The sequence below is a fragment of the Melanostigma gelatinosum genome (assembly GCF_949748355.1).
Source record: "Melanostigma gelatinosum genome assembly, chromosome: 19".
Taxonomy (NCBI): domain Eukaryota; kingdom Metazoa; phylum Chordata; class Actinopteri; order Perciformes; family Zoarcidae; genus Melanostigma; species Melanostigma gelatinosum.
Genome location: NC_136652.1, coordinates 12,926,900 through 12,939,170, shown reverse-complemented (window position 1 = coordinate 12,939,170; position 12,271 = coordinate 12,926,900). Strand labels below are relative to the sequence as shown.

Below are 12,271 nucleotides of genomic sequence, written 5' to 3'. Positions count from 1 at the left end.
GCATCTGCATCTGTTGTGGCTCAAGCTGTTTTAAGACCATGGCTAAGTTGACAGGGGCAGAAGAAGGAGACAGGGCACGGAGTGGATGTAGCAGGAAATATAGACATGAGGACAAACGGATAACCAGCTGTACCCAAAATGTCTCAAATGCTAAAGCTTTGGGTCCACATTGGACACATGCATTTCCAAAACTGGAGATATATCATCATCTATGGACCCAATGAGCTGGCAATGTAATCGCAACAAGCAGTGTGTTTTTGTAAGAATCCGATTTAGAACATTATATGTATTCAGTGCTCCTGTGTGCCAAGAAACCCAAGCTGTAAGGGGAGACAGGAAATGTTTATGGAGGTTCTTATTCTCTCTTCTCTCATCTGTTCTCTCCTCTCTCGATCACAAACAGCTGCTCAGTGCAGCCTGTGATAGCACCCGCCTACTAAAGTCTATTTTCGGAGTTGGTTCTATTAATAGCCCCTAGCAGAGTAATGTCACAAGTCTGCTCAGATGGGACAAGTTCGGTCCAGTGTAGGGCTGGCTATCAAACCTTTTTATTTAGGAGAAGTTCTTGAATAGCTGCTTATCTTTAGACAGCATTGGCTTCTTTGGCAAATTCAAAAATTATAATTTCTGTTGGCATTATCAACAAAAATCTCAAACAATACCTGGCTGAAGTCCAGTGTTGAAATAGCAGACTAAACAGAAGGTGAAGGGTAATATGCATGCGCGTGTGTGCACTTGTGGCGATAAGACCGATGACAGACTCAGGCTGACCTCGACCTCACCGCCTTTATCTCTGTCCAGGCCTGACTGCTAATAAGGCCCAGCACCTTGTCAACACACAGAGAGAAAAGAAGCATGGCTCCCTTTCTTATACACATGCGAACACGCCAACTCCCACACACTACATCGGGTTTCTCTGTGGAAGAGTTAAGGTATAACTTAGCCCGTATGCTACTGTGATTCACCCTCACTTAGGGCTCGTCTAATTTCCTGACAATGACAAGACTCAGAAGCACTGATGATGGACAAACGCTGTGTGAGGCAGGTGGTCGTGTTTTACCGAAATGATTAAAGAGTGTGCATCAAATCATAAAGCATGTAATGACACACACATGCTAAAACTATCCCTGCTGTGTTATTTTGTTGTCCTCCGTCATTTCTCACAATGCCTTCTAATCTAATCAAGTCATTTCTGGTGTTTACTGAAAAGCCAATGGGTCATGGAGGGGGCTCTTACATGTGTCACTCTGACGTCATGCTCTTATTGCCTCAACTCAACAAGTGTGCGTATTGTACATTCATGATTTCCTATTTAAAACTTTTTAAATAAACTTTGGGGACATTCCAATTCCAAATACACCAGGGATGCATGTTGCAACGCCTCAACCGTGCTATTGCCTCTCAATTAACTTCTTTAATGGAGTTAGTTTCATCAAAGAGGCCCATTCATGACGTTTGGTGCAGACCTCGGTGAGCTCTCTGTTGTTGGATGGAGTGGAGTGGATCTTGCTCCACAGGCATCTCTGATAACATTTTGGAGCTTTTTGGTTTATCCATTTAGACTTCTCGTTTGATGTTGTTTTTTGAAGTTTGTTTGTAAAATGTAGGTACATTCAGTATTAAACGCTGGAACACATATAATGTAATAAGAACTAGACTGATGCCAAAGCGTTCCGCCATACTCGCAGCCTTCTTTATTTAGTGGTGCTTGGTGTCATGTCGTGACTTAAAAACAGGACATTGGTCAGGTGGTAACGTCATGAATTGTTAAGTTTTGATGGATGTAAGTAAACCTTGAGTTTATCACAGTATACATTTCTGCTTCAGCTCAGTTTTTAAGGCGCGTATATCTTGAGAGGGGGCTACTTTTAGCTAGTCATTGGTTATCGTTCACCAAAACGCCATGCATTCCTCAGGTCCCAGTAGATTTGAAGTGTTGATTTTACAAACTGCCGTGTGCGACCAGCTGTTGCTGTCTGCTAAAGATAGCACCGTTGTTGAGATCAGCCGTGACATGTGTTGGAACATGCTTGTTGAATGTTGCTGACTTTATATCTGGCGCGATTGTGTATCGACAGATTCTGCCACTAGCTGTTCCTCCCTCTCTGTTCCATGTCAGCAACAACAAATGACAATCTCTGTCATTTCACAACCTCTGCAGCTCTCTCTCTCACCCAATCAAAAACCCCAACATCCCATTACCTCACAATGAAGGAGTGAGTTGGGCGAGCGCGTGAATTTGATGATTCAGCGTTGGTCACATCCTTGTTGACCCAATGGAACATCAGATAATGAAGAGGCAGTGCTGACTTCGACAGTGCTCCCACCTCTCCTACGTCCAGCCGATATAGACGTGGAAATACAAACATTAGAACCATCTGAGGGTGGCAATCACGGTCAGAGATCAAAGTCTAGCCAACACAGAAATAACCTGATTTCTTTTAAAAGAAGCAGATTGGTGCAGAAATTATTTTATGTCTCATAAGAGCCCAGATAACAGTTGAGCAGTTGTCAGAAAATTGTGCTGGGCTCGAGAGAAGCTGCAGTTATTGATTATGACGAAGCATTCAGGCTGTGAACAGTAGAATCGGACAAGCTGACCGATGGTAGGTGCAGGCGAACAAAATTGCCATGATTAGGTTGGACTCACTGATGATGAAAATCTCGGAGACAATGGATGTGTATTTGTGTGAAGTGATTATCACACTCGAACCCTCCTCTTCGTGCATGTTTCTAACCGGGCTGGAGGTTGCGGATATTGTCAGAAGTGACGACATCAGTCGGATTCTTGTCTGCGTGGGGTCTGAGGGGGGAGCTCCACAACTGAGGGATTTTCTCACTGATTGTCATGACCCCCGCACTGTCAACAGAGCATCTGTTCCTGTCTCTGCGTCCACGTTAAAGACGCCAACTGTGTGCGCGTGTGCGGTGTGTGAGGAGTGTTTTTAAATCGCCAAAACAGCTGGGATTTTGTCGTCTTAACAGCCGATTGTGGTGAAGTGAGAGTGATTACGTTCACTGCCCGTGCTGTGGCATCTGTACGTGTGTTTGTGTGCATGTGTGTTGCATTTGTGGGTGTCTCACAGCAGAGTGATGTGTGTTAACCATTAACGTAAATGGGGGGGGGGGGGGGAAATCTGAATGTAGGGCAGGGGGCTCAGGGAGACAGGATGGGGGGGGGGGGGGTTGAGCTCTCTCTCCATCCTGGAATGTACTCCTTCACGAACCCGACTCTGGATGCTGTTAGACTACGTCACCATCCAGCTATGTCTTGCTTTAGTAGAATATACCTGTATTATATTAAAGAGCACTGCATGAGCACAAGCCTCTTTAGCAGGCGGAGCTTGTCACAAGGAGCTCCTGCCAACTAAGGGCTTTTCTAGCAAAATCCACGCTGACTTGATTTCTTGAGACGGCTGATTTGATTACGCATTCATGCATCTGAGCCAAAAAACAAAGCTGAACTTTTCCTCCTCCAGACTTTGAGACTTGGCTCTCATACCTTTCTGTAAAGGCTCGTAGTCACTGAAGGGAACTTCCGAGCATATAGTTTTCCACGAGTGGCCTTAGATGGGCTCCAGGAGTGCTCATGGGGTGGATTAGGCGTCTTGCTAAAGGAGAGTTTGCTTACTGGTAACGTTCCCAACTTATATTCGTTGTTTGTCTGTAGATTTTAAAAGACAACAAAAGACTACTTTTATAAATGTGACCTCATGAGATTCATGAGACGTATGAGAAGTCTGTTAAAATATCATCCAATATAAAACGTATGGCATGTTTTGGGAAAATTGTCGACTGTCATGTAAATTAGATTAGTTTATAGCTAATGGGCTAAAACTCTCAAAACCACTGGTATGCTCCTCTAAGCCTCCTTTTAAGGTTACCACAGTCCCAGTGTATGTTGTAACGCTCGAGCAGACACACACACACACACACACACTCGCAACAAAATCTAATAAAGTAGTAGAGTAGGTTAGATCCCAACACTAACATCAAAATGGAGCAGAACCAGAAAAAAAAACCACAGCCCAGACCACCAGTCCCTTGATAGAGTTCACATTACAAGGTCTACTTTGCATAGACGAGACGAGAGTGAGTGTGTTAATCATGTCCTATGATGGCACGCATGCAATTAGACATGCAGCCATTCATTTTCACAGTGTGAGGTCGGGGTAGTGCATTCATTTGTGGGAAGATAAACATGACGGTGACGCCTCAGGTTGGCTCAGGTCAGGGAGGTTTGTATATCTCTGTGCCACTCACGCGTTCACGTCCATATACTGTGCCATCCACATCTAAGCAATACACAATTGTATCCACATATACAATCAATCTTTTGCTTGTAAGGCTGTCAAACAAACCCAATCAGCTACTGTCAGCAGGATACTGTTAGAGTGTTACGCTGAGTGTTCAAGAAAAAGAGAGAAGAAGAATGCAATCTCAACACCTACAGCTTCTGCCCTATTCACCTTGCATGTTGCTCTGCAGGAAAGCCATTCGCTCGGTAAAAAGTGGTTGTGTGTGTGTGTGTGTGGGGGGGGGGGGGGTCAATGGGCTTGTGAATGTGAGCTTGCAGATATCTGCATGCCTGTTCGTCTGGTGTCTGAGTGGGAGACAGGAGAAAGAGCTAGAATAGAATAAATTGTGTGAGTCTAAGTGTGTCTATAAACAGTGATTTGAATTCTCGAGGCATTGCCTTTGTGTGTGTGTGTGTGTGTGTGTGTGTGTGTATCAAGTGAATGTTGGGTCTCTGACAGCGCTTTAATGTTGGAGATTAAGTACTCTGGCTGTGTGCTGATTGAAACCAGACGTTTTTGCTCAGGCACATGCCCACATATGCCAGCACATTGTTTCAATGCCCTTTAAAAAAAGAAAAGAAAATGCTATATATCCCTTTAGGAGAAACGTATTACCCACGGTGTGATATATTTTGAATCTGATTTGGAACAAAACTCTCTGTATCTCTACGTATGCCATCTCCTGTGATAAGAGTGTGTTTTACAGTTCTTCACACACTCTCCTTTTCTCTCCTTTGTCTTTTATGAATGTACAGTACATCTCGATCAGTTGTACGTAATTCTTGATTCACCCAAGACGGAGAATGCTTCAGATGAGTGCCACCACATTGAGACTTAAGCTCACAGAAAAGTCGTAGTGGCTGTCGTTATTCGTGCCAAAATCTCAGAGAGCTAAAGCAGACCAAGCATTAAAGAGTGCCCTAAAACATTGACCCAGGTCTGATCTCATCTCGGATTTAGCATTGTTTAATATTTCATCATACCCCTCTGGCGCACAGGGCTTTGTCCCAACTGGGTTCTGCATCGGTCAGCACATGGCCCACAAACATATGCACACACACACACACACACACACACGCTCTGGCCTGCAGAGCCCAGTGAAAACAAAGCTGGGCTCTGCCAGTGTAAACACGGCCCATTGTTACGGGCACTCTTTCCCGCCTCGTATCTTCGCTGCCCGTGGCGGTCCAGGGCCCTGAGAGGTACAGCGCTGGCACCGGTCCCGTTTAGTCCAGTTATATTGAGACTCATTTGCCATGCGTTTATGTGACCATGTCATTATAATGCAGGCTGTAGAGTGTGATTTATGTCCTTGGTTTCTCTCCCTTGCACTCCTCTTTCTCTCTTTTACTCTTTCAGATTTCACTGCTTGGCTCCTTAAGTGTGGTTTGTGGCCGTTTGCTTCGAGGGGTTTTTAGCTTTTTAACAATTATTTTTAGACAAGCAGCAGTCAATTCCATGTAATGCACCAGCTTCTGCCAGCAAAGGAAGACCATAGACAACATGGGAAATGGCTGTTTGGAAGGATAGATTTGTAAAATGTTAAATAAGTGTGTTGGACTGTGTGTATACAATGTATGTGTATGTATCAGGTGGTATTTGAGTGTTCAATGAGCTTGTGTATCTCAATTATATGTCCCTTAATTGTGTTAAAATGTGAAAGGGTGTGCGGCGCATCATGGCGTTTCTCAGCTGTGACCCTGGGCCACATGTGCAGCCAATTAGGGCCAATCAGAAGGCTGTAATCAGGGCGTGGCGTGGGGATGGTGGCAGCGGGGGAGTTTTAAGACCCATGATTAGTGTGTCAGACTGATGAGGAAGGACAGGGGAAGCTGCCGGGCCCAATCCCATTTCTTCATTCCTCTGCGTTCTTCACTTCCACATAAGGAGCAGCTTTGTTTATTTAGTTTCTGCCAACCAGATCTCAATAAAAATGAGGTTTCAGATTCTTGTGTTTTTAACCTATTTAGGCAACAGATTGGTGTGGTTTGCCACATGAGAAGATGCAATTACAGAAAGGTATTTAAATGTAAGAGTATACCTTTCTACAGCTGCCAACTCACCTAACACCTTATGAATTCTCCTGATGCAGTATGGTGAGCCCATCTAAGCAGATAGCAGCTCGGAAAGCAAAGGCTGGAACCAGATTCACCAGCTATTTGAAGTCTTCCCCCTCTCACATGTTTATTATCATATAATTTGAGAGTACAGTACTATTTTGTCTTTGTAATGCAATTACTGTTATCATTGGCTGCACCACAGTCAAAGAAAAATGTTGGCAACTTTATGAAGTCAGTGGTTTAAGGAATACATTACTCAACGCAGTTGGATCATGCAGTGTTGGCACTATATAGACGCAGCTGTAATTCTTACGTGTGTGTGAGGGAAGGACTCCCATTTACGCAGCAATATGGCAATCAAATGGGGAGTTACAACTTGTATAACACTGCTGTGCACTTGCCATACACTTAAATTGCAGTATTAACATTTGCACAAACCACAACTGCCTCAAGTGCCTCACTTTGGTACCAAAAGGCCACAGAAAACAAATTCTGCAAGATGCAATAGAGCCCAAGGCATGAATGGTTCGTTGATGTACAACAACTTTTACAGCTGCAATAAACTCCCTCGTTATTTTTCATGAATGCTAGCTAGCTAGCCATGTAGCAAGATGACTTCTTCCGAGCTTAGGTACAGGTGTACCACACAGCGACATCTATCTAGTCACAGTGATGGCTGTTGCAATATCTGTGCATTTTACTCCTCACCAATCTGAAACACAAACACTGTATGTCATGATCTGCAGGATAAATGTCAGTAGTCTTCCTATGAAGTCTTTTCATCATAGCTTGTATTTGAAAAACAATCTTGCAATGTATCCAGGCCACAAGTAGTTTCCAGTGGAGGGAGCTTTTCATTGGCTGTATATTCACAATATACAGCCAATGAAATATCGACGACACAGCTATGTGCACACGAGGGAGGAGAAGGCCTCCCCAAGAGGCAAAAAGATGATTGCAAGTTTTTTAATATTTACAGACTTAACTGCTTGTACTGATACATCTAAGATAAACAAATATAAGCAGATCATTTTTGTCTAGCTCTGCAGAACTGCAATAGAAATGACTGCTATACCTGTCCTTTTACAAATCACCGAATTATCCTCGTTGTGTGTTTCTCTGATTCCCTTGTCCCCAAACTCCCCTCCCCTTTGCTCCACCTATCCGTCTCTTTGAAGTCCCAAAGAAGTTGCTGCAGGAGCACGGACCCAGACCGCCGGTGTACTCCCCTCCACCCAGCGCCCATGACCCCAACATAGTGGGAGACAGCCCTCCGGAGGGGAGCTCAGTCAAAAGCTCTGACGCTGTTCCAGGTGAGCAAAGTGAGGAACACATATAAGCTTTTTCACTCTCGCACACACTCACGGCCTCCCGTGGAGAGCAGTTAACACTAAAGGCCTCCCAGGCATCAAAAGCAACAGGATTTCAGGTCTCAAGTCAGGGCATATATGTATGTATATTTAAAGTCACACGGGTTCAAATGTTTCCATATGTATCCAACCAGAGCCATCAGTTTGGACCATTTATGATCATTGGTCTTAAAAATATACTGCTTTCCAAGAGCCAATGATGTGACCACCATATCAATCAGTCTGCTGTGCTATCTAACTCCCATGAAGAGAAAGAGGGAGAAGACAATGAAATGAAAGAGAGGAAAAAAAAGAGACGCCAGCCAAGGAAGGAAACTTGAACAAAGCTGTATTCATGAGGGATGGTGGCCTGCGTCCAGCACACTAATTACTCTGCTCAGCGACCGGCACTGTACTGATTAGGAGGATAGATAGATGAATGAGGAGCTAAGAGAGGGAGCGGACACGACATGTGTGCTGTGACGCATGAATGGCTTCCCTTCCTTGCACCGGCTTCAAAAACTGCACTGAAAGCTCATCTAGAAAAACCCGTTTCCATCCCTGGTGCACCGAACAAGAAACATTAAACTGTAAATATAGGTATCCCGATCGTCTCATTTCTCTTTGTTTATTGTCAGTATACAAAACAGCTGGATCACCATTTTCACAACATATTTCTTAAAGGAATAGGTTCGACATTTTGGAAAATACACTTTCTTGCCCAGAAGTCATAAAACTTAAATTCCTGATTTTTCCCCTTCTCTTTTGACTTAACTCTCATGCGTTTCTCCATTATATGTATTTAGGTTGCTGGTTGTTTTTATGAGAGCAATTGAATATTACTTTGTGAGGCTTTACATTGGGTGAATTATTCAAGCCAAGTTTGTCATGGTAGCGTCATCATATCAAATGGAAATGTTCTATCTGCCTGTATTTTCAGCCTGACTTGTTTGTGTCTTTGGAAACTTTAGGATCTTGTCTAGAATTTAAAATAACTTGTGAATTCGAACAGGACAGGACCATGTTGTAGAAATGAACCCGCCCGTTAGAACGGTAAAATAGGTTCAAGTTGTAAACCACAGGTTTTATTGTCTCCATATTTGGTCTGCTCGTTGCCATGTGGTGTTTCTACACTGCAATTCCCAGAGATCATTTGGCCACGATGGTGTTTTCTTTTTACTGGAATTTTCTTTCAGTGAAGTCCTGTATTTTTTTTTTTTTTGTCCCTTCTGCGATGATGCCAGTTGCAACTGGTCCTAACTACCCGGTCCCCCTTGTGTCTGTTCTGAACACACATCTGGTGCTGATGCCGAAAACAATAAATACTGTATATCACTCTGATTGAGACACATCATGTTTGGTTCAAGGATTTATAATTGTTAAAATGTCATTGAATTGTTATTGTTAAATAAATGTATTATTAATCATGATTTCACCTGAAGACATCATGATAAAAGTATTTCATCATTATATATTCCGTTTTTTCTAGCACTGCGAGTATTTTCTATCGACAATTTTCCTGTTTTTATGTGTGTTATTTGTGGTCTGTTGGTTGAATGTGTGCACCACAGCAGTGGGTCCGGGTGAAAAACATTTACCTCCTCGGTGAGCAATTCCCGTCTAAACTGCATTTATCAGATAAAGAGAGCCTGACACACCAAAGACACTCTGCAATTCGAGGTCATTGGTGTGTGTGACAGTTCACCGAAGCCAGCTCACCTACAGTAACAACAAAATACAGCATGTGAATATGACTATGCACACAGAGTTACGGCTTAGGTTGAAGGCTTCTGTTCATTTTGGCTGCCTTTAGGTAAAGGGTTGTTTCTTTCAGCGAGTTACAGATCGAACCTAAACACTTCTTCAGGTTTACTGGATACGAATACCCCAAGAAAAATCTGTTTAAATCGAAATGATCAAACCACTCTGCTGATCTCAATTCCTCGACTTTTGCATACACCACAGGAGCCAGCGTGTAAACACAGAGAGAAGTCCTGCTGTGATGAACATCCAGAGGAGGAAACAGTTGTTCTCATCTATAAATAGATTGTTTTCTGAGATTTTGGGGAAGCTTTTGAAATGTTGCCAAAGTGCAAACTCTTCCCATGTGGTTGCTTGTTCCCTTAGACATGAGTCAGAATGAGTTTGACAGGAACTATTGTGTTGTCTTCTGAATCACACAACTCTCTGTGAACACATCTGCGTGTGTATGCGTCATTCATCTTTTTTTACAGAAGCGTATCTCCTAAAATCGAAAACCGATGTGAGACTGCAGATGACTCGGTGATCCGAATGCTGTAGTCACAATACCTCAGAGACAATACACTCCGACTTCACTGTAACTGAGCCCACCAGTGGCGTGATAATCTGACTGTGCACACGCCACACTCCTTGATCTCAGAGTGTAGTCACGTACAAAGGAAACGTTTCAAAAACATCTGTGTCTAAATAAAGAATTCAAACGCAAAAAATGAATTACCCTCTTAGAATGCAGTGTGCTTTGTGTTGTTAAACTGAACGTTTCTGCTTTTGCAGATAGGAAGAAGATTCGGGAGACGAACCCCGACGAGGAGAAGTTTTCAGAAGCAGAAGCTGGAAGAGGAGGAGGTGGAGGAGAAAGTCCACTGCGGCCCCCGGGCATTAATCCCATCATCAACTCCACCTCTAGCGCCAACATGGCCCTCATCAGCAACGCGCTGGCGGCCTACACTTACATATCAGGTAGGGGGAAGATTGCGATCATCGAGTGTGATCACATGAGTAGCCTAAATATGCTGGAAGGTAAGAGACCTTAACCGGACCTCTTTTCACTTCTAATGGAAAAGATGAAATTCCACCACAGGGATCGTTGTTGGTCGAGAACAGAGCCGGATCTTAAGATTCAAGTATTTGAGTGTGTAGTTGTATGTGTGGTACGCGTGTGTGGCAAAACAACAATCCTGTTTCCTTTTTCTTGGTACTGAAAGGTACGTAAATGTGGTAAATGTTCTTGTTTTATGACCTCAAATAAACAGTTTATACATCGTGAAATGCATAAATCATGCAGTCAAATAAACTTCCATTACTGTAATGTAAAATGGAAGTTGATCCTGTGCAAGATCAGCTTACTCAGCTTGAAACTTCTTAAAAATGCTGGATGCTGCCAGTGAATTGAATGTCGGCGAGGACTGTAACACATGATAGTTTTAGGTTGAAGACAAACAACACGACTCCAATCTGGAAGAGCTGGAAGGATCTATGAGCATGCATGGAAGCAAAGAGCAGTTACAGTAATCAAGCCTGAATACCATTCGTTTTAACCAGAAGCTGTGTAGATTCATTCCTTGACAAAGATCTGAGGACTGTAGCAGAGAGAAAATGTGCAGGATGAAGCAAAGTCCTGAATTCACCTGGAGCTTGAGGGGGCGGGACACATTAAACAACATTAACAGCATGTGAAAATACATTTCTGAAGATGAGTGGAAGGAGAAGTGCAGTACATAGCGAGGTTAGCAGAATTTGTGTGACACCCAACCAAGTCTGCAGCCAGTGAGGGAGAGCAGGCTGAACAGGTCAGTCACAAAGGTCCTATTGAATGTTTGACATATTTTCCCCCCCAACAGACCACCCAGAGAGGGCTGCGCTCTTCTTCGTCTGTGGCGTGTGTTTGGGCCTCTTCCTCACACTCTTCGCCCTGGTGGTCCAGATCTCCTGCCGCACCGACTGCCAGTCCCGCCAGCGGCCCCCTGCCAAGAAACGAGCGCGCCCCGCCGCCGACTCTTCCTCCGATTCCAGCGACTCAGACTCGGACTGGGACACCACCTCGGACCTGTCGGCGCGGCGGCACCGGCGATTCGAACGCACGCTTAACATGAACGTATTCACGTCGGCGGAAGAGCTGGAGAGAGCGCAGAGGCTCGAGGAGCGGGAGCGAATCATCCGAGAGATATGGATGAACGGGCAACCAGACATCCCCGGGACACGGAGCCTCAATAGGTATTACTGAGGACTGCTGAGGGGAGTTTTGTAGAAAGCTTACTTGACTTAAACAACATTTAGGACGCACTTGGGTCGGATGGGGAAAGCGGCATGGCCCTCGTGAAGCTTTACAAGCAAGCATGCAAACTGTGGACTCACGCTGGTGAGAACAGTTGAAGGTGTTGCAGACTTGGGAAGAAAGTTATTTTCCCTCTGCTGGTTTGCATATTCCTCTGGGTATCATAAGCTCTGTACCTCATTCAGTACGAGAATAAGCTCCCACTCTGCATGGTAAGCTCACCCCTTTCTGCCGGAAGCCAGAGGTGAGTGGCTACACTGCCTTTGCCCCTGACCTCAGCAGGCCCGTTTGAAGTGGGGATTTATGGGTTAGCTGCCTTAAGACACACACACAGGCCTGTAGAAACCACACAATGACCGACGGGCCGAGGCCTCACACGGGTCTGTTTCATACAGAACGTCAGTCACCTGCAAAAGACTGTGACACTTGGAGCTTCATGCTCAGCACCCTCCAGTATTTAATAAGTGGGGACTTTACAGAGGGGCAGCAGAAAGAAGGGTACTATGGGAGAACATAAGACAATCTTTC

The 12,271-nt window shown here is 44.3% G+C and overlaps 1 protein-coding gene across 1 annotated transcript in view; it reads left to right on the top strand.

Annotated features, from left to right (window-relative positions):
- eva1aa (eva-1 homolog A, regulator of programmed cell death a) overlaps nt 1-12,234 on the top strand; it is a 59,085-nt gene extending 46,851 nt beyond the window's left edge. The window contains exons 6-8 of the mRNA XM_079290788.1: nt 7,537-7,671; nt 10,243-10,428; nt 11,310-12,234. Coding sequence (XP_079146914.1) covers nt 7,537-7,671; nt 10,243-10,428; nt 11,310-11,692 — 704 coding nt within the window. The 3' untranslated portion in view covers nt 11,693-12,234. The remainder of the gene's footprint in view (nt 1-7,536; nt 7,672-10,242; nt 10,429-11,309) is intronic.
- Nucleotides 12,235-12,271: the final 37 nt, after the last annotated feature.